A 22,740-nucleotide genomic window follows, 5' to 3' on the forward strand; every position below is an offset into this window, starting at 1 on the left:
ATATTTTACTAAGTTTCTCTATCTCCAGAGTGTGTCTAAAATAAAATTTAAAAATGGGTTAAATCACGACAGTGTTATTTTCTATGTGCTTAGCCTAAATGATTTGAATCAAACAAATGGCTACCTATAAGATGCTCATTATATATAATTCCATTTGAAATTAATAAAATTGTTTTCTAATCTCCATTTCATTTACTCTACTGTCCAGACACATCCTATCCTTGTCAGTTACTAAAATTAAAAAAATGTGGTGATGTCCATCTGGTGTACTATTTCCTCTACCCACTCAGTATATACTTTGGTTCTCAAGTCAATTATTCCATTGATGTGAAATACCCAGAAATGTCGTAGACAGGCTTGGACCTGAGATTTATACCAAACATGACACTTAATATGTTTTTCTGGACACTGTCCACTAACTTCACTGTATCTCATAAAATATGACATGTCTCGCATAAAGAAAATGTGGAACGGATCACCTACACAAAGGACTCAGAAAATATTACACTGAAGGCAAGAAATCCTTGGTTGCTTAGCTCAGAAATACAGTCCTCTTGGTGCTTGCTGCTGCTGCTGCTGCTAAGTCGCTTCAGTCGTGTCCGACTCTGTGTGACCCCATAGACGGCAGCCCACCAGGCTCCCCCGTCCCTGGGATTCTCCAGGCAAGAACACTGGAGTGGGTTGCCATTTCCTTCTCCAGTGCATGAAAGTGAAAAGTGAAAGTGAAGTCACTCAGTCGTGTCCGATTCGTAGCGACCCCATGGACTGCAGCCCACCAGGCTCCTCCGTCCATGGGATTTTCCAGGCAAGAGTACTGGAGTGGGGTGCCATTGCCTTCTCTGCCTCTTGGTGCTTAGCAAAATATAAAGCTTTTTTTCCAAAAAAAAAAAAAAAAGCTTTTTTTCCTACAATTTTAAGTCCTTGTATATGATATATTGCCCCTCTTATGCATAATCTGTGGGTCTGCAAGTACAGTAAGTATAAGAGTCTTCTCAAACCATCCCATTTACAGATGTAAGATAACAATGTCTATAAGTAATATATGTTCAAGAAAATAAATATCCATTGAGATGTCTGTCATGATCTAAGGACTACACAGGATATGCAAACATATGAGTAAGATATGTCACTAGCTGTCTTGGAATTCAAGACATAGCTTAGTTGAGAGAAAGACATATAAACTAAAAGAACTGTGATAAAGTTACATTTAAACACCTCTCTTGTAATATAAAAGAACGGACCATATTTCTGCCTGGAAATGGAGGGGAAAGTTTCCAGAGGAGGTGATCTACATCTTAAATGATGAATAGCTATGAGGGTGGCAGTGATGGTAATAACGAACAGAAGCTAAGGTGTTAGCATATATGCAATTTACAAGAATACTGGAAAAAAGATCACTACTCAAAAGTAAAATCTATTCCATCGTATAGTATTTAGTTTACGGACAACAGAAATACTTCAGTATAGTGAGAAACTCCTAGTGAAATAGGAACGTTCAGTAAATACTAACCAAGCCAAAGCTATAAGATCCTTAATGACAGAGGCATACAAATAATGATGTAGATTTTTCCTAGAAATTAATAACTCCCACATACTTAAATGTAGACCTCCTCGGAGATAGCAGAGTGGTTATGTTTACTAAAGTCTCTTCTCCAAAATTTCATTTTGCATATGTGAAACATCTCAAATTCCAAACAAAATTAGGATGATAGTACAAATATACAGGACTCTGAGACACATCTTTTTTCCCCCCAAAACATACCAATTAGATAATTAGCAGGAGGTACTGTCAGGATATGACATGTTAACATATAAATTTGCAGAGTGGAAAAGCAGAAGAAATACTACATCTATATTGTACATTCAAAAGGTTAAAGTGGCCCAGGTGGTCCAAGTATGAGAGCAAGATACAGAAATACACCTCTTTAGTTACAAACAAGATTGTCCTCAAAGCATTTCACTTAATGAAAAACAATCTACCCACTGGTGTGTTGTAAACTGGGAAAATCCTTGATCCTGGAATCCCAAAATTAGTCACTGGCAGGCATCATACTAAAAACAATTCGGGCTCTGCTTCATCAGGTAACTGGTTTTAAATCTAATCACTGAATCTGAGTTTAAGAACACAAACTGATTAGAATCCCTTTGCTAACTTCTCATGAACTTTTAGATTAAAACTTATGTACTAAATAACACTGCATGCAGGCAGTATTATTTAATAATACTGTTACATTCTGTAGCACTAGAGGCACCTTGGAAGCCCATTCAATAATATTATATACTTCTTAGTGAAATATAAATCTTTTAACACTGGTGTGCCAAAATATTACTGTGAAATATGGTCAAATACAAATTTACTTGATAACCCATTCCATCTTGATTAATTTTTTCAAAGTGCTACTAATGCACTAGGGTATTAAATCTCACATATCAAACATATGATTGACAGTACATTTAAAAAATTATTTTATCCTTATTTCAGCCCTACAATACACATAAAGATCCATAAGTTTCCCTATTTCACTGGACAGAAAAGACAAAAAAAGAAAACAAAAAAGACTGAGTGACTTATCCAGGATAACACATTTCGTTGGAAATGGAAATAGAGCTACAGTTCAAATTTCCATTCAGAAAATATCATGAGTCTATTATATGAAGGGCACAGTGGTCATGTATGGATGTGAGAGTTGGACTGTGAAGAAAGCTGAGCGCTGAAGAATTGATGCTTTTGAACTGTGGTGTTGGAGAAGACTCTTGAGAGTCCCTTGGACTGCAAGGAGATCCAACCAGTCCATTCTGAAGGAGATCAGCCCTGGGATTTCTTTGGAAGGAATGATGCTAAAGCTGAAAGTCCAGTACTTTGGCCACCTCATGCGAAGAGTTGACTCATTGGAAAAGACTCTGATGCTGGGAGGGATTGGGGGCAGGAGGAAAAGGGGACGACAGAGGATGAGATGGCTGGATGGCATCACTGACTCAATGGGCGTGAGTCTGGGTGAACTCCGGGAGTTGGTGATGGACAGGGAGGCCTGGTGTGCTGCAATTCATGGGGTGGCAAAGAGTCGGACACGACTGAGCGACTGAACTGAACTGAACTGAACTGATAGGGAAGAGAAGGATCAATGGGACCTAAATTCTACCATTAAGGAAACTGCAGTCCTGTTATAACAAGAGAAAATTTGAGAGTTTATTAGCTACTATGACAAAGGCATAGATGTATTAATGTTATAAATAAACAACAAGAATAAAATGATGAATTAAAGCTAAAGAACTCTTCACTGAGGAGGTGGTATATGACATGTGATTTGGGCTCTGGAGGCAGGGGGCAGAGGACAAGAAATAGTGAAGTTCATAACAGGCTGTCTAGAGTCAGAGAGAATTGAAAATATATGTTAATGTCTGCATAAAGTCAAATATATAGGTAATTTTTTCAAATGTCACAAGTTATAACACATACTTAACTAAACCAAGTCTAAGCAGGAGATTTGATTAAAAATAGATACAACAAAGGCTGATAGTTGTTCCCCCCAAATTGCCTTTCCCTACAGCTAAGACTCCCACATTTCAGCTGGGAACATGCTTCCTGCAACAGAGTACATGCTCCTGTTTCCCATTCTGCTAACTGTAAATATATATCTGGTCAATGGGACATGAGGAAAATGGATGCACTCAATGCTTAAAATGTATCTGCAGAGGGACTGTATCTACCTCCTCTTCTACCTGCTGCTTGGAACACGGATTTGGTGGCAAGTCATGTTAGACCATGGTGATAGGGACTCAATCCTAGGGACAACAGAGCAATAAGACAAAAGGACTCTGGTTCCTTGCATATCCTGATATAACAAAGCTATCCCATCATTCCTGGGACTCCCCACCTTCAGACTGTAATGTGAGAAATGAAGTTTTATTTGATTAACCATCTATTTTGGGACTCCATGACACCCATGCAAACCTATATACTAGCCTGTATAAGTATCTATGCTATGAAAGTGAAAGTCACTCAGTCGTGTCCAACTCTTTGTGACCCCAGGGACTATACAATCCATTGGAATTATCCAAAGCAGAATACTGGAGTGGGTAGCCGTCCCCTTCTCCAGGGGATCTTCCCAACCCAGGGATCAAACCCAGGTCTCACACTGCAGGCAGACTCTTTATCAACTGAGCTATCAGGGAAGCATAAATAAATACAAATTAAAAGTATTCTCAAAACCTAAGAAATACAATATGAATACTTTTACTCACAAAGAATTTATTATAATCAGCAATATGCAGTTGTCATAATAGGCTTTCAAATCTATTTTAAAATTTGAATCTATATGATAACCCCTAAACAGTGGAAAGGTCAGAGATCAATACTATTACAACTGAAGAATCAAACAACAGATCAGGCATTCATTACAAAAAAATCTTTGACAGATTCAAATTTTACTGGGTTTAACTTCATTTAATCCATGAAATAATCATTACATATATTTCATACTATATTGATATACTAAAGATCCATTTATAAAGAAAAGTCAAATGAGTTATTAATGCTCGAAAAAAGGATCAATAAATGAAAACTGGATTTTTACTGTAAGTTCACGTTAGTCGACAATGTTCCATTTGCCCACTGGACTTCTCAGGCCACTCAATTTTATTTTGATTATCTTTAAATATTTCTATTCATTTTTTATAGAGAAGAGAGGAAAATTTAATAAGTAAACATAAATTAAATATATTACCATGATGTGAATGAAGAAACAGAGCAGGCTGCAAGAGTCTAAAAGGAAAAGAGAAAATAGAGGCTGGATGCCCTGTGTGCATCAAATTGTCTGCAGGCAAATCTATTCACCCTTGCTTCACAAATTACTTATATTATAGACATTCTAAAGAATAACAGGAGTAAGCATGTTCAATAAAATGATCCATGGCACCGTGTCTTACTGAGCTCACTGGCTCTCTATGTCAACCCACAAACGCAGGAGTGAAAGGCAGTCACTACCCTTTCCCTTGTTCTTCTCAGACTCCTCCTTTGGGTAAAGTCTTGATGGTAACTAAAAGCCAATAAGTCCAGAATCAAGAACACCAGATAACTACCTGAAGTATAAATTACAGAACATTCTCTCTTGCACCCCAATCTCCTGCCAAAATATGTACTATTGGAGGCAAATAAAACCAGGTAATAGAGGGCGACTGGATCAATGAAAACACATCACTTCAGGAAAATCGATTGAAAGACATGTCCTTTCTAATAGTACCTTGGAATAGAAGATTTATATTCTTTTTTTTTTCTTTGTGGTCTGTCCTTTACTGGGCTTTTTGCACATTCTTCTCAAATTCTGAAATGATCATCCTCTTCTAAGTTTTAAGATGAGTCACATATTTACTAGTTCTATTACAGTGGACAATTCATCTTCTCTAAGCCTTAGTTTATTGATTTGTAAAATAAAAGCTTAAGATGATATGATCTACAAAGTCCTTAGCAGGAACAAAATGTTATTGTTCTGAGTTAAACTTCATTCACATCTTAGATTGCATCGTAATGCTGCTCTGAATGCCCTTCTTTTAAGGAGGCTTGCTTTCAAATAAATTCTCAAAAGCATGGCTAAAAGCTGGGAGAGTAATGACCACAGCAAATGGTCCTTTGTGTAAACTAGTCCTGATTTTACCAAAAGGTCTAATGGCTACCCACTCCAGCATTCTTGCCTGGAAAATTCCATAGACAGCAAAGCCCAGCAGGTTATAGTCCATGGGGTTGCAAAGAGTCAGACACAACTGAGCATGCACCTTTAACTCCTCAGATTCTAGGAATTAGGAATTCTGTTACTCTCTTACCACAAGAAGCACTTCTAATAAAGGCTGGAAATGCCCTGGGTCACCAGGTGGTAGAAAATTGGGTAAGGAAAAGACTAGGTTTAAAATTTAGATAATCAGATACTCCTACTCAAAATTCTGCAGACATCATTTCACAATATGTCATCCCTCTCAAAGGAAAAAAAGGAGATAAGAATGAAGGAGAGCGAGGGACATATTGAGACATTCCACAGCAAGGAAACATTCACATTACCATAGGTAAAACAGATAGCCAGTGGGAATTTGCTGTATGATGCACAGAGGCTCAAACGGAGTGATCTGTGACAACCCAGATGGGTGGGATGGGGAGGGAAGTGGGGGGGGTGCAGTTTAAGAGGGAGGGGACATATGTATACCTATGGCTGATTCACGCTGATGCATGGCAGAAGCCAACACAATTTTGTAAAGCAGTTATTTTTCAATTAAAAATAAATACATTAATAAAAAATAAAGAGAAAAAAGAACGTGCCACTGTACCTAACAAAATGATTTATAAAATTTTGAAAACTAAAAGTTTTCAGTGGCTTAACTCAAAAGGATGGTGCTTAAAAACAATAAAATAGATCCTAATTTTAAAAACCAAGCTCAATTGGTTCGATGCACGATACTGGATGCTTGGGGCTGGTGCACTGGGACGACCCAGAGGGATGGAATGGGGAGGGAGGAGGGAGGAGGGTTCAGGATGGGGAACACATGTATACCTGTGGTGGATTCATTTGGATATTTGGCAAAACTAATACAGTTATGTAAAGTTTAAAAATAAAATAAAATAAAAAAAAAATTAAAAAAAAAATAAAAACCAAGCTCATACTTTCAATATTAAGGACAAGTAAAAGAAATGGGCAATAAAAACTATTCTAAGTAACTCCAAATAGTACTTTCTAGAGTTGGTGGTTCAGGGGTAGAATTCTGGCCTGTCAAATGGTGTTTTCTGTATACCTGATTCAGCACTTTCCTTCTTGGCATGAAGATGCAGGGTGATTCTAAAGTGATCTCTGATAATCCTAAAACTTCAGAATTCAGGATTTGAGCCATTGACTATCACACTAACCACAATGTATTCCAACAAATCTTCATGCGTGGTATTTTTCTGTATCTAGCAATCAGTAGGTCACCTTCAACAAATGCAAATTAAGCAACAAATTGAAAAATTATCATTGCACAAATTGTATTTCACGCAGACTGGTTAGAGAGGAATGAAATTATGAATTTGGGCTATCTGCAGTGATCTGATGGAGAAAGTGCTCTAGACGGAAATTTTACATTTGTCTTTTGTAAAAATGAGCAATAAAAGTAAAAAGGAATGAGTGGTGGTTTTATACCTCCCAGTGGAAATACAATGGATGGAAGCAATGAGAGAGGATGGATAAGTGGTCATGACATAGATTCCCAATAACAGTAAAGTTTATCTGACTGAGAAAATGTTCTAAAGAATGCAGTGATGCTAGTCCTGACCATACTCATCTATTCATTTGTACCTTCTTTTCTTTCCCTAGATGCATATCTTAAAAAAGAATAATGTTAATAACAGCCTCCTCCATCCCCATGGTTTAGTCAGTCTCATCTATTTTCCTTCAGTTATTTCATAAAAATAGTGACTGCCACTTTCTAAAACTGTCTTTTGTTAGCAATATGCTTTGGCCACAGCGAAACAATTCCCCCCAGAAACAATCTATAAGTCCAACTTCAACAGCAAAACAGTAAGAGTCCTAATAGAGGCCATGGTTCTTCCATTATCCAAAGTATGTATCCCACCTTATGACATCACCTTCTAGATAAAACAGTAAAGAGTTACAATGCAAATACATCTTGCTGCTACCCACAAACCCCAGTCTTCACTAAAGATCACCCACCGTCCCCCTTCATGTTGGACAAGCATAACAGGTAAAGTTTGGGAAAGGCTTTGAAGCTTCCAAATCTGGGTTATGGAAATGGAATTTTAAAAAATCTTTCAACTCTGTTTACAAATAGGCTCTAAATTGAGAGTCTCAACACACCTATCTACAGGCTTGACTTAAATCTCAGTGAATTTTATACACATATATAGACAATCAACAGTTAGCCAGAGAAGCTGCCAAGGGAGTGGGAGCTGGGGTGGGGGGAGTATTTACTTGATAAACTCATAAAACAATACTTTAAAAACAAAGTGTTTTTAGGTTCTGGAAACAAATATTTTAAAAGATTAAGTGCAATTTGAATCAGACATCAAACTCCAGACTTGTCACCTGTTAGCTAAATGAACTATCTCAAGTGACTTAACCTCATCTGCCTTAGTTCCCCTATCAGTAAAATGGGAAGTATAATATCTATCAACCATCTGTTTAAAAAGATAATTCATGTCAAGTCCTTACTCTTGGGCCTAATAAAAGTAAATGATTAAAAAAAAAACAATTAGGTATTATTTTACTCATCAAGCCCCTACTCATTAATCTGCTTGACATGCTGCATTAAGCATGGTATCTCAGCTCTAGGTAAAATAAATTAATGGATATGTAGATGCATGTTCCTATCTTTGATGAGCTTATATTTGTGATGGAAAGACAATACTTCTTGATAGGCTGGAATATCATATATTTTATAAAGAATTTAAAATTCCTAAATTTAATTTTTTTAATAAAAAATAAAAACCCATTATGTTCTAGGCTGAAGACATCCTCCACAGAGGAGAGGTTAAAAGATATAATTGAATGATTCAGAGAATAACGTTTGGAATCACGTTGTTAAATCTTCAAAAGAAGGAACTTCATTTTACTCATCTATTAATTCAGCAGCTTTCACGATCTCAAGAACATAGCATGTGCTTAATAAATGTTATTGGAATGAGGATATGTCTTAAAGGTTCCACAAAACCCCTGGATTTTACATAGCAAAAAAGGACACGCTTTATAGGTATTTGATTAACTTCTCGATGTCCACACTTGTTTTCTTTTCTCTGATGTTCTCTTATTTAACTAATAAACACTTTGGAAAGGTCTACTCACACACGTGAGTCCCCTGAACCTGGCCAGAAGACAGTCACCAACAAACTGAAGAGAGAACAGAGCCCAAATACAAGCCTTGCACAGCACCTAAAGCAGGACTTAACTAACTTTTAAAAAAATGTTAATAGAAATCATCTGAATTTCAGAAAATTATCAATGTAATTCTGTATAAGACATTCAGGAGGTAGGATAAATAGTCCTTAATTGTCCTGAACGAACTAGGACTTCGTCTAAGGAATTATGCACTGTAGCTTTTAGAAAACCTGTCTTAACAAAATGTCATGATTTTTATTCCTCTGAAAACAAGTCAACTATAAAAAGAAGTCCCCATGTCAGCATATCAACTGTTTTGCATTTGAATTATGTTGTCAAGTTCAAAACATGGAAGCAAAACTAAAATCATTTAAGCATGTGGCAATTAAGAGCACAAGCAATGAAATGAGGAGATAAGGAGAAAAACACCACCTAGAAAAAAATTAAATACAATACCCCAGTTAAACGTGTATTTCTCCCGAAAGATTTTCACCTGCATAGGATACTTAGAAAGACTCAAATACAATATAATTTTATATCCATTTCTGCTCCTATTCCTGGACTGAAATGTTTATAGAGTGCTCAGTATTTCTGGAATAAATTATACCAAGATCTTGATAAAGCTGAAATCACCCAAATTACCTCTTTTGTTCAATTATTTGGAAGAATGGAGAAAGAAAGCTTGACAGAATGAAATGTTGTATTAAGAAATGGCCACGTCATAGCTGTAACTGCATACCTTAATACTGATGCCTTGAGGGTTATGTGCGGTTACCACAGCTATTTTTACCAAAGGCTTCAAATAAAATCCAAATCAATTTATGTTATGTGACTATATACATTATATTTGAACATGCAACTTAAGCCAAGTATTCTATCAGTTTATATGTTAGGAATAACATATGAAAACACGTATTAGGAGTATGTAACGACAGAAGCACAGTACAGTGTTAAGCATACTGTTATAACTTCCAAGTTGAATCAGATAGTCAAAACTCTAGAAAAATTCTATGGTACGCCATGAATTCTAGAAATGTCAAGGCCCACATTCTGAAACACTATTGTAGACTGACTGTGTGTGCACCCATCCCACAATTCCTGTGCTGAAGCTCTCCTCTCCAGTGTGGCTATGAGCGATGGTATCTCTCAGGAAGGGATTAAGGTTGAAAGAGGTCATATAGATGGAGCCTTGATCTGATGGGAGTGTCCTTAGAGGAAGAGACACTGAAGAACTTTCTCTCGCTCTCTCTGCACACACACATCCAGAAAAGGCCACGTGAGGATACAGTGAGAAGTTGGCTGTCTGCAAGCCAGGAAGAGAGCCCCCTCACCAGAAACGTATCCTGATGGACCTGCATCTAGGACTTCTAGCCTCCAGAACTATGAGAGAGAAAAAAAAGAGTTCTGTTGTTTAAGCCGCCCAGTGTGTGATGATTTGTTATGGCAGCCAGGGCACAGTAACCAATCACTGTTATCATGACCTCAGTCTGGGAACCAGGAGGGGTACAGTTGCAAATTTATTCCATTGGTTTGAGGCTTTCTGCCTGAATACTGCTTCCTTTCCATTCTGCAACCCAATCTTATGGAACAATGTGAAAACTACCAGAAGTGTGCGACACACGCACACACAACATTGCTTACTACAGTCTCTCAGGCTCTACTTCTGCTTTTCAAATTTCAAAAAGGTTCTGGGAGAAATTTCACAGCAAAGGCAAGTACAGTTGACCCTTGAGCAACATGGAAATTAATCTGCATATAATTTACTGTCAGCCCTTTGTATCTGCAGTTCTTCCATGTCTGCAGATTCCACCAGTGACAGGCTGTGTAGTACTGTAGGATTTACTATTGAAACATATTTGTGTATAAGTCAATCCACAAATTTCAAAAACCCAAGCTGTGCAAGGGTCAGCTGTAGTCAACTGTGGCTGCAACATCAAAAGCGTGACTGCAAAGGCTTTAAAGCTGCCAAAGTCCAGGCTGATTAAGGCTGGGCTGAGGAGTTGAAATCTGACCCTGTAGGGTAATGTTTCACACAATTATTTACCTAATTCAGGAAATGCTTCCACAGTAATATATAATCGTATTATCCCCTTGAAGAATTATTCCAATCACTGTGTCATCATAAAAAGAACTTTAAGAAAAGTTTAATTATGAGAGATTAGTTGCTTTTAAACAATGAATGATACCCATGTATAAATTATGAATACTTGTATAATCAGTTTTATACCATTTAATTTAAAACTAATTAATTATGCACAAAGCACACAATTCTAACAAACAACATTTTAAGTGATGTATTTTGGGAAGAACCAAATGTTTGTAAAAATGATCAAATTAGAAATTCCAAACCTTATATCTAAATGTAAGGTATACTGTATGCATTCATCACTCATATCATAAACCCTACATTATCAGAATAGCATGTGTTTCTTCAGATACCATGTGACTAGAAAAAAGTACCACGCCTGATCTCATCTAATTATATCCAAACATACAACCAACAACAGCTTTTGACTCATAGTTTATTAGGTATGTTATATTCTCTGCATTATTTTGGATTATCAGTTAAGAAATGCTACTATAAATGGGGTAGTTGTTAAGAAAAAAAATAGATTTAAAAAGGGGGAGACCAGGTTTAAAGAGATGAATTAAGAAGATACTGTATTAATCGAGTTGAAAATTTTTAAGTGCAAAGAATGAATGGCAAAGACTAGGAATACAGAGAAAGAAAGATGTAGTTAGAACACAGAACTAACACCACCCAAGAACCAACTGGCCATGAGGGGAATGGGAGAATAGAATTAGGAATGATCTGGACTGAGATTTGTAATCCAAGTAACGACAAGTAAAATTTTATGTCCACTAAGAGAGAAACTATTCTAAAGGCTTGCTTACATACTCTCATGAACACACACCTAGACATGCACATAAATACATGATTTAGGTATGATTTTTCTGTGATTCTGATTAATAACATCACTGTCTCCTTCATTCCTTTCTAAGTAGCTGACTGTGCACACCATTTACACAATGAGAGAATTAGATGCTAGCACATGGCCGGGTGACACTGTGTTAACACTGTTAATTCTAAAAGGCCCTGACACAAACTAGACCACCATGTCAGTACGAAAGGGGCGATGCCAACACGGAGTCTGGAAATAAGAATTGATTTTGCAGTTGAAATTATTTGTGTTTCTTTCTTATCTTTAGACAAAACATTTCAGCAGTGAGAAAGAAGCATCTCCTGTAGCACTAATTAGAAACGTAAATCTCACCAAGAGAAATGCCAAGGAATTTTACTGTTTTTCACTGTACATGGTAATGGAATTTTTTTGACATTTTATCCCCCTGGAAAAATGCAACATCTTTAATAAACCACAGTACAAAGTGAAGACACTTATTTCAGAATATCATGACAAAGACTGCAAAACAGAAAACATGGAAGACCTTAAGACAGGAGTGAACAACAAATTTATTCTCAGAATTCCCAGGGGGGATAAAAAGCTCTCATTGATAGCAGGATAATTACAAAATCTTGGGTTGTCAACTGCATGCTCCACATTACAAAATCAAAAATATGTCAATGTCCTGAGTAATACCAAGCACAAGAGAGATTGTTTATAAACTTTTTCAAATGTCTCTATTGTGATACGTAATTATAGGTTGCTGCCCTGTAAATGGTTGATGAAATCGAACATAGATTTTTTTCTTTTTTCAAAGTAAGGCATCTATAGTATTTTAAAAGTATACCTTACAGGGCTTCCCTGGTGGTCCAATGGTTGAGAATCCGCCTGCCAATGCAGGGGACATGGGTTTGATCCCTGCTCCGAGAGATCCCACATGCCATAGAGCCACTAAGCCCATGTCACAACCACTGAGCCTGCACTCTAGTGCCTGGGAGCTGTGACTACTGAGCCCATGCACCACAACTATTGAAGCCCTATGCTCTGCAACAACAAAAGCCCCCCAATAAGAAGCCCACACGGTGCAACAAGAGAGGAGCCGCCTGCTCTCTACAACCAGAGGAAGCCCATGAGCAGCAATGAAGACCAAGTGTAGCCAAAAATAAATAAATAAATATTTTTTTTAAATAAATGTACCTGATAAATATTGCCATGCCCCTAACCTAACAGAGGGTTTTTTAATCATGCTGTGATTTTTTGACCATTATTTTAAGACTGCCTCACCTCCGTTAGAAAACTACTTACCTACTATCAAATAATATGCCAACTATATCACAGTTTATGCTACATTAATGACCAGTATCTTGTAACAATAACGCCAGGCACATAACCAGTTATCCCCACCGACAAATGGGGGCCCCCCTCTCGTTAGGTAAAGCTACAGACCTCATTCCTTGACCTACCGCTCCTGGATGTGTCACTAAAACAGCATATGTTTCTCTGGAAGCATTGCTTTAAAAATTACATGAGCAGAGAAGAACATATCCTTGGGCATCAAAACTCCCTCAGTCCCCTTTGTAAAGGAATTATAACTTCTGAATAAGCGAGCCAAAAGCAGAAAATCAGAATTAGGGCAAGGCAACCCCCAAAGTCATGCAAACCAACACAGTCACCGCAGTTGCTTTCTCTTTTTCTATGAACATATGTTTAATTATTGCAGACAAGACTAGAGTCCACAGTAGCACCCTCTCTCCCTCAGGAAGTGGGAATGTTTAGCCAAGCAGTCCAAACAGGAATATCAAATATCCATCCATAAAAGCTGAAGTCTGGAATATGCACATTTCTATCCTCTCTGTGCAAGCAACATGGCTCTTTGATTGATTATAAGATTCTGATCATCTGAAAAGCATTCCAAACAGCTTTGTCTTATCAACTGTTGACAACTCATTAGCACAAAGTAACAGAAGCCTGGAAATAACTCAATCAGTAAAGCAAGTACAATATAGATGGACCAGAATAAAATTATATTGATAAAGATCTTCTATTATTATACAGAAGGGAATTAAAACTTACCAAATATATTTTCATTAAAAAAATTCTAGGAAATCTTGCCATGATCATATTAATTTTCTCTAACAAAAACTTTATGTTCTTCTGAAAATTTACTACATTTATATACCTTTTTAAAAACCACATGGGGAGTTCTTATTTCAGTCTAGCTTTCCCAAATAGAGTGCAACCAAACACTACACATTTCATCAATAACTTGAAGAAGATACACAGAACATGATATAAAAGAGCTGTTCTCTTTTTATCCTGTATGAAAATTATGCAATTTGAAGTGTCCCTGGGAAAGAAGAAAAGGTACCATAAAATGTCAAAAATAAATAAATGAACAATATCACATCTATTGAACACAAACATATCAGCTTTGCCAAAATTATTGGTTTATTTTTTATTTTAAGTTTTAAGTGTCAACCAGAGGCACCTACAGTGTTTGAGAACAGGCAACGGCACAGTAAGCTCACGTGTTCACCACCCATCTGTCAGAGGCGATCGGCATGCATCTATTTAAAGGAATTCCCTCAAAACTGGTAGATTCTTTTTGATTAAAACAATTAAAAATAGGATTGAAAAATACAACCTGTAATGCCAAAAAGCAGCTTCTAACTTTAAATGCAAGCCAAAGGCATCACTGAGGACCAGCAAGTTAACATCCTGAGGAAGAATGTTTGCTCAACAAATATTTACTGAGTATCTTCTGAGTGCCAGGAGTGTGGGGGTACCCTCCCCATAAGGAGCTCACAGACCAGTAGGAAGACAAACAAGGACAAATTTAGAGTCCAGTGAGGTCCAGTGTTATAGGAAACCTGCCTGACACACAGGATGAAGAACCCTCCCCCCACCCCCCAACAACCCAGCTCTGGAAAGAAATGGCGTTATTTTAAAACAAATGGCATTGGAATGATGATGGATAAAGGGCCAATCCTCTCTCTTCCAGAAATGCCAGGCACAGCGGTGGACTGGGGGAGGGCCGCTAACATGACCTCTCATTCATGGAGACACCGGGGGGTTATGGGCGCATCAGTAACCTTCACAGTCACTCCCCTGCAGTTAATCAGGCATATCTGAAAGCCTGCACATCTTGAAAAGCACATCATTAATAAATACCTAGAAATGAAACAGCTATGCTTGACCTTATGATGATGGAATTTTTAAATGTAACTTTACTTAAGAAAAACAGATACAGTTACACTTCATTTACTCCGCTTCCATAAATACTTGGAAACTATTTAAGAATTTGAAAGGTAACAAAATAAAAATAAATGTCAGAATCTATTCCCTAAAGCAATATACAATAGGAAAGCTGAAACTCAAAAATCTGAGAACTACTTTTACTTTAGAGATGATCCTAATAAGCAGACTAGAAAAGAAGGGAAGAGTGGTTACAGATACAGCAGTTGTAAGGAACCATCACACCTGACAGGAGCGAGAATTCAAAGAGACAGAAAGAAACGGGGACATAAAATGCACAGTGTGAAGCCCTCTGCACAGAGTTGATTTTATAAAGTAGAACTTAAAACAGATCCATGGTCTCTTTCTTGGCCTATTCCTTTTCCTATTTAACTTCTGAGTTCCTTGCAGGTAACTTTAAACAGTCCTACACAGGTTCATCTGTACTTACAACGACATTTTTTTTCTTCACAGGACACAATAATGGAGGACGGGGATGATGAAGGGGTCAACGACTTACAGAGGAACAAGCTATGTTTTCGATTTCAATTTTCTTACTCTTTAAAGAAGTTGTGTTTTGTTTGCTAACATATACTCAAAGCCCTTTAATGTACCATTCTGGGAAGACGAGCATCTTGAAAAAATATGAAAAAAAAAAAAAAAAAGCTGTTACAATGGTTAAGTGTAATTAAAATGCTGCTCATGGCCATGGTACAGGAGTTTTATATCTCAAGGTACATAAGAGCTGATAGTGGCCTGCTCACTCCTGTGGAGAAGAAGATCATGATGAACACATTTCAAGTGTCTGTTTATAGGAGAAGCTTCGAGCGCATGCACTGGTAGACTGCGCTGGCTCAGCCCACGTTCAACAGGATTTCAGATCTTTAGGTTTGTACCCCTTCTTTTCTCCTGGCTATAGCCCAAACATTTCGGACAGGCAGTCAGGAGAATATTAATTTCCAGGCGTCCCCGTTTTGTTCCTGAGCCCCTTATACTGACGTCTGGCTTAGAAGCAAGGGACCCCTCTAAGAGAGTTGTTAGGCTCTGTCAGCAACTTTCCTCCCCCAAAGTTACCTCCACTTTGTGGGGAACAATAATTGCAAACACTGTAGGTACATTAGCTCGGGCTCCTTCTTCAGAACAGGCAGATAAAGCCTCTAAAACAGAGATGAAAAACTGAACCTAGGAGTCCTCCACACCACTAAATTGTGATGTTTGTGGGTAAAACTCGCAAGAGATGCATTTTAAACAGCTAGAAGCCAATGTGACTCACAGGTTATAGTAATGAGTTTCAGGTAATACCAATTTTGTAGGAAAAGTTAGTCTTGGGAGGACATTGATTGCTCTCTGCAGATGCTATCTCAGTTACCAGATTCAAAAGGTAACTCAGCAGATTAAATTTTCACCAGGCTGAGACCACTGTCTTGTCAATGACTTACAGGTAGGCAAAATTATACAATTAAAAAAAAATTTACTTTATGTAACATGAATGAGTAGATACACATATGATAGCTCTATGGTTATTTTACCTTATAACAAATTGCTTTCTTCTCTTTGAGTAATATCATTTATATGGCCCTAAACTACTGGATAAAGCCAACACTGTAAAATGCATAGCTAAACAAAAATAAAAGATCACCACAGATAAAGAAAATGGAGTTTACATCCATTCAATAAAATATTATTTGGCAACAAAAAGAAATGAAGTACTGATTCATGGTACCACATGGGTGGACCCTGAAAACATGATGCTAAATGAAGCCAGCCACAAAAGGCTATAGAGTTTATAATTCCAGTTATACAAAATGTCCAGGATAGGCAAATCCACAGACTGTAGTACATGAGTGATTGCCAGGGGCTGGGGAGAACAGGGAATTGGGAGTGACTGCTAATGGGTATGGGGTTCACTTAGGGTGGTGAAAATGTTCTAAAATTAGACAGTGGTAATGACCGCACAGTTTGGGGGAATGTTCTGAAAACCAACAAATTGTACATTTTCAAAGGGCAAATGGTATGATATATGACTATCTCAATAAAACTGTTATTTTTTTTTTAAAGACTCAATAATTTATCCAAGTAGAGTAATTCTAAATATAAGAGGACTAAATTTTCAACTACGTTCACTGGCAATTTGAATTTTATCAGAGTGAGCTCATCTTACATCCTGGAATCTATCTGTGAAGACTGTAAAATGTTTCTCTTTCAGTAGTCACTTTCAGAAACAAAAATCTTCTCTTACAAGAAAGATGAGTAACTCCAATTACAGGCGAATTCACACAGTGCTGCTCCTTGCTAATGAAATACATTCTCTATCAGTCTAATTTATTAACTGAACAAGTAGTTCCAAGGAAATCTTGGGTCACTCAAATATTTGGCAGTCACCAAAGAATCTGCAGGTAGCTACTTAATTCGCAATCAACTACAACATCAAAACCTACATACATCTGTTGCTTTGCAATCAGTAGCAATTGTTAATCAAAGAAAACAGAAAATGTAAATATGAATACTGACCTTGTTTCTTTTAACCCTTCTTTCTGAATGACTTCCAATATCTGCTTTGCTGTCATTGGTGAGTTGGGATGTTTTTCTAGTGCCTAAAAAATAAAGACAGACATAAGACTTCTAGATTACTGCATAGAAGCATACAAGATGAAAATGTGTGTGAATCATGCAAATTTTAAAGGGGAAGGGGCTATTATGCCAAAATTAGGTTACATAATACATGTCAGGTGTGCAAGTGATAGGATATAATTTCTTCCTGAACATTTATGGCAATTTCTGCAACATACAGGGGCCATTCTACAAAAATGTCACAAAGGCATACACCACAAAAAAAAGTAATGTGAAACCTGAAAACACCGAGTTAGTAAATGCATATAATTTCCTTTATTTAAAATTGCTAACATTTTATTGTTAAAGTCATGTTTTCAGGCTGTTAAAATGTTTCCTAAACTTCTAAAAGCTTGGAAACATGAGCCTGAATACCATCAACAGCAGAGAACAAAGCACTAGTCAGAAATAACCTCACTGGATTCATAGTGTGATCAACTTCTGTATTAAAAAACAACAAAAACCCTTCGTGGCCAAAATGGAGAGAAAGCACACAGAAACCCAAGTATCCCATTACAGTGTGTCTTCCAGTTCAGCTCAGTTTCCTTTCATTTGCCTTTTCCAATTCATTTCAAGTAAACCCCCTTCCTCTTCCGGTTCAGCCCATCTCAGCTTTATGAATTGAGTCCTATTTTCCTTCTCTCCCCATCTGTCCTACTTATTTTTGAGTGGAGGGGATATTTTGAACAAAGTATGGGAAATAACATGGGACACAGTTAATTACTTCCACGGGCATTAGACCACCAGCCCTAGCAATCAAGGCTCTTTATTTACCCAGGGACTGAACTACACGTAGTGAAAGCAGTAAGCAATGGTCCCCACACCACTCACGAACAAGGGCTGTGAGGACCACATCCGGTACAAGAGAACAAGTCTGCACATATCTTCACAACGACTTCTTCCAAGGGCAGATGACACCTATTGCAGTAGCCAAAAAGTTCATTTGGGTTTTTCTAGAACATCTTATGGAAAAACCCAAATGAACCTTTTGGCCAACCCAATACTTAAATTTTCTGTACAGGAGTCTGTGCACAAGTCATGGCCCCATGCAACTTAATGATTCTAGAGTCCTAATTTATGACTACTATGATTATCAGACCAGAATTATCATAATAATTGAGAATTAATTGAGAAGTTTTTAGGCAAATTTTAAATTGAAAAGGCTTCCAAATACATTCAAAAGAGCTCTGTGATCTCTTCTACTACCAATGGGTAAATTTCAACAAGGTCACTGGCAAGGCTTCTGCTCCTTGGGGCTCTGTTCCTTGTGGTTATCTAGTGAATTATCCACAGCCTGCCCTTCCTCACCATTAAGGCCACTTTTCTGTTCTCGCCTCTATTTCCCAGAAAATGTCCCCGGTTTTCCCAGTCTGGTCAGTCCCTTAGTTGCAGATGGCAATTCTTTAAAGAACATCGAAAACATGCTACACTGGAAAGAGCATAGCAACAAGTATGTCAACAGGAAAGAAGGAAAACTGTCTCCAGAGAGGAGACTATTGGGAGGGATGGACTGAAAACTATCAAAGGGAAGGGGGGAGAAACATAGGCACAGCTGTACAGGGAAGAGGACTAAAGTGTAAAAATATTGGTTTAAAAAAGGCAAGAAGGAAACTGCATGAAAGAGCTGAAAAGGGGGAAAGATTAGGTTACAAAGAAAGGCAGGAAAGATACAGACATGAAAACAAAAAAACCAACAGAATTTCTGAAATAAAAAGAACCGTCAGTATTGTAGAACAGTTCATACTCATGAGTTACTGAAAGGCGATGCTGTGGTCACATGGACTAGATACAGGGTGGGCATCACCCCCAAGGACAGGCAATGCTGGGAACAATGGTCTCTCATAGAAGGTATGGGCAGAAGGTCAATAGACACACACATACATGAGTAAGCAAGCAAGGAAGAGGGAAACTGGAAGGGAGAGACACAGGATGGCAGAAAAGAGAGCGGGCAGAGAAAAAAGGGGAGAAAGGAGGCATATTGAGCTGAACTGGGAATGTCCAAAAGGCAAACTGATTAAATCCAGAAAGGGCGGAAGAGGAAACTCCAGCGTACCGGGGAATGTTTTCATGGAAAGTTGGGTGCACTCGAAAGGGGGGTTACTCACTGTGGAGGACTCCCTGTTTCTCTTCCTGAGTACAGGCCCCTCAGCACACCTTGGCAGCTCCTCCCAGCAATTGAGAGAATTTGGATAGCCCTGTCCCCTTCTCTATGACATCACATCCTACTCTACAAAGGAAGTAGAAGTGCGAAGAATTACATCGCGAAGTGGATGAGAGGCAGGAAGGAAATGCTGAAGCCACCCAGAACACCAGAAGCCACCCTCAGTTCCTGCAAGACAGAGAAAGGGGACGGAGCAGGAGAGGGTCCTGGGTATGAACAGGCTTCACTGAACTCTGAACATTCAGAGAACAAGATAGAAATTACTTTCATGGAACAATAACATGGATAGCACTGAAATAACATGACACATGGCAGAGACATGAATCAGACTAGCAGGCAGCCATACTCAAACACAACAGAGGGAAGAAGCCACAGTCAGAGGGAAACTATAGCCCCCAACGTTAGACTGAGGAAGCACCCACACATGCCAGGAATCGATGTCTTGGCTATGCAGTGTTTCCTAAATCCTGAAAAATTATTCTTCCTGGATTACCTTTCTTGACATATTCAAATACAACTAGCATTTGAAAATGTCTTCCTGGTTATGTAACACTTAATCTGAATTTAACATATTCTTCCAATCGTTTTCCACCTTGTACCTACCTCTTAGAAACAGGGGTCAAGGATGCAATAGAGCAGTGAAGAGAGTGGGATTCTATACAATTCTTAAGATTGTGTATCATAATAAGATTAGTAACAGGGCCAATAAATATTTCAGATAATCAAAACAGGTTCAAACCGTCTTGGGCAATAACAATACAATTATGACAAAATACAGAGATTCCAATTTTAGAGTTCACCATGGATAATGATAATTTAAAAGTTTTGTTTTCTGATTGAAAAAAATGGAAAAATGCAAATTCATACCTATATTACAGAAAACAAAATGCACTAGTAAGTTTACGACCAAAAATAATTTCCCAAAGAATACACTGAATGTAATGTTCTTAGAATATTATTGAGTCAAAGGATATGAGCTCTGTCATGTCTCTTGATACACTGCCAACTGTTTGAAAAATATTTTAACAATTTATACTCTCACCAAGCAGAACTGAACCTGCCTCTCTCCACAACTTTGCCAGGATTAAATATTATCTTTTTCACAATATTTGCCAACTTGGTGGGTCAAATAAGTTGTAATTCATTGTTACTCTAATTTTACTTTTGTAAATACTAATGAGAACAAAGTTTTTTTTCAAATGAATACCATATGGGATATCTCTTTCTTACTAATGTGTAAAAAGCTATTTATAGATTAAAATAATATTCATTATTGGGCATGTTAATAACAGATTTGTATTCTTTATGTTACTTATTTTTGGATATTTATGAAGACACATAAAGTATTCTATTTTCACATAACTACTTATGTGACTTTTCCACTGTGGCTTTACCTGCTCTTATGTTTAGACATTCCTTTTATCCAGAGAGTAGGTAATTATCTACAAATATTTCTTGTATTTTAAGCTTTCATTTTTAATCCCTTCAATCAATCCAGAATGCATCTGTTTGCAGCCTTGTGAAGAATTAACTTAAGCCCCCACCTATTATTAATATAGGTCAAGATTCCCCAACACAATTTGTTTCATAAGCCAGTTTCTGGTTTACGGTTAGTGAGGCATCTTCTGCCATATATTACAATTAGGGCAATGAAAACGCTTCTGGATGTGAAAACAACATAAAAATGTGGAAACCCAATATAAAAGGCACAGATGGTCAAGAATCTGCCTGCAATGCAGGAGATTTGGGTTCGATCCCTAGATAGGGAGGATTCCCCTAGAGAAGGAAATGGCTACCCATCCCAGTATTCTTGCCTGAAAAATCCCACGGACAGAGAAGCCTGGTGAACTACAGTTCATGGGGTCGCATAGAGTCAGACAGGACTGAAGGGACTTCACACGCAAAGTAGTGATGAGAGTGCTCAGAACCCCCAGCACTTACTCCCTCTAATGGCCAAAGGCACTTCTGGGAATTTTCAGGGTCTCTGAAATGAACTGCAAACCACTGTCCCTGGGGCTCACCCAGAGTTCCTGCTACATTCCCCTGTAAAGTGAAGTGAAAGTCGCTCAGTCGTGTCTGACTCTTTGTGACCCCAAGGACTGTACAGTCCATGGAATTTCTCTCCAGGCCAGACTGAGGGGAATCCAGGTCAAACCCAGTTCTCCCTAATTGCAGGCGGATTCTTTATCAGCTGAGCCACAAGGGAAGCCCGAGAAGACTGGATTGGGTGGACTATCCCTTCTCCAGGGGACCTTCCCAACCCAGGAATCAAACCGGGTGTGTTGTATTGCGGACAGATTCTTTACCAACTGAGCTATCAGGGAAGCCCCTATGTTGCCCTGACTTTCAGTCAACTCCTGTGCCAGCACCACCCTGTTTAAATTGCTGCGACATTACAATACATTTCACTCTCTGGACAGGACATGGCTCTCATTATTCCTTCCTAAATTTTTCATTGCTCACGTCTTTATATTTCTAAATGAAACTTAGATTGGAATTAAATGAGACATTCTAATTAAACTTTCAGGAAATGTACACACATTGTTCCATGTTTGAGTTTTATTTTATAAACTGTAATAGGCTTTTTATTAAGTGCTTTATATTTTGGGTTGCAACTCTGAATATACTTTTTCATAAAATATTCTCACATTTTATTGCTACACACAAAAGCCACTGAGCTGTGATAATTATTATCTATATGAACAGCTAATTGAATTCTTAATAGTTCTAATAGCACGGAAGTATAAAATCACATTTTCTACAAAAACTATGAATTGTGTCTCCTTTCCAATAGTTCTGTTTTCTTTTTCCTACATTATTTACTTTGGCTAAAAAATGATCTTTTCTAGTTCCTTTCAAAAATTTTCTTGCTGAAAATGGAGCTGTTTTATAATTTATTTCCTCAAAAACAAGCCCCTAAAACTGCCATTTCCAAAAGAAAATCTGTAGCTAGAATTATTAGCCGAGAGAAGGCTGCCAAGAG

General features: G+C 37.7%; 1 protein-coding gene across 1 annotated transcript in view; it reads right to left on the reverse strand.

The window, feature by feature from the left end:
• The window catches only part of ASXL3 (ASXL transcriptional regulator 3), a 196,102-nt gene that overhangs the window by 144,571 nt on the left and 28,791 nt on the right, over window positions 1-22,740 (reverse strand). The window contains exon 2 of the mRNA XM_055559041.1: window positions 17,498-17,580. Coding sequence (XP_055415016.1) covers window positions 17,498-17,580 — 83 coding nt within the window. The remainder of the gene's footprint in view (window positions 1-17,497; window positions 17,581-22,740) is intronic.

This window comes from Bubalus kerabau, chromosome 21, assembly GCF_029407905.1.
Source record: "Bubalus kerabau isolate K-KA32 ecotype Philippines breed swamp buffalo chromosome 21, PCC_UOA_SB_1v2, whole genome shotgun sequence".
Lineage (NCBI taxonomy): Eukaryota > Metazoa > Chordata > Mammalia > Artiodactyla > Bovidae > Bubalus > Bubalus kerabau.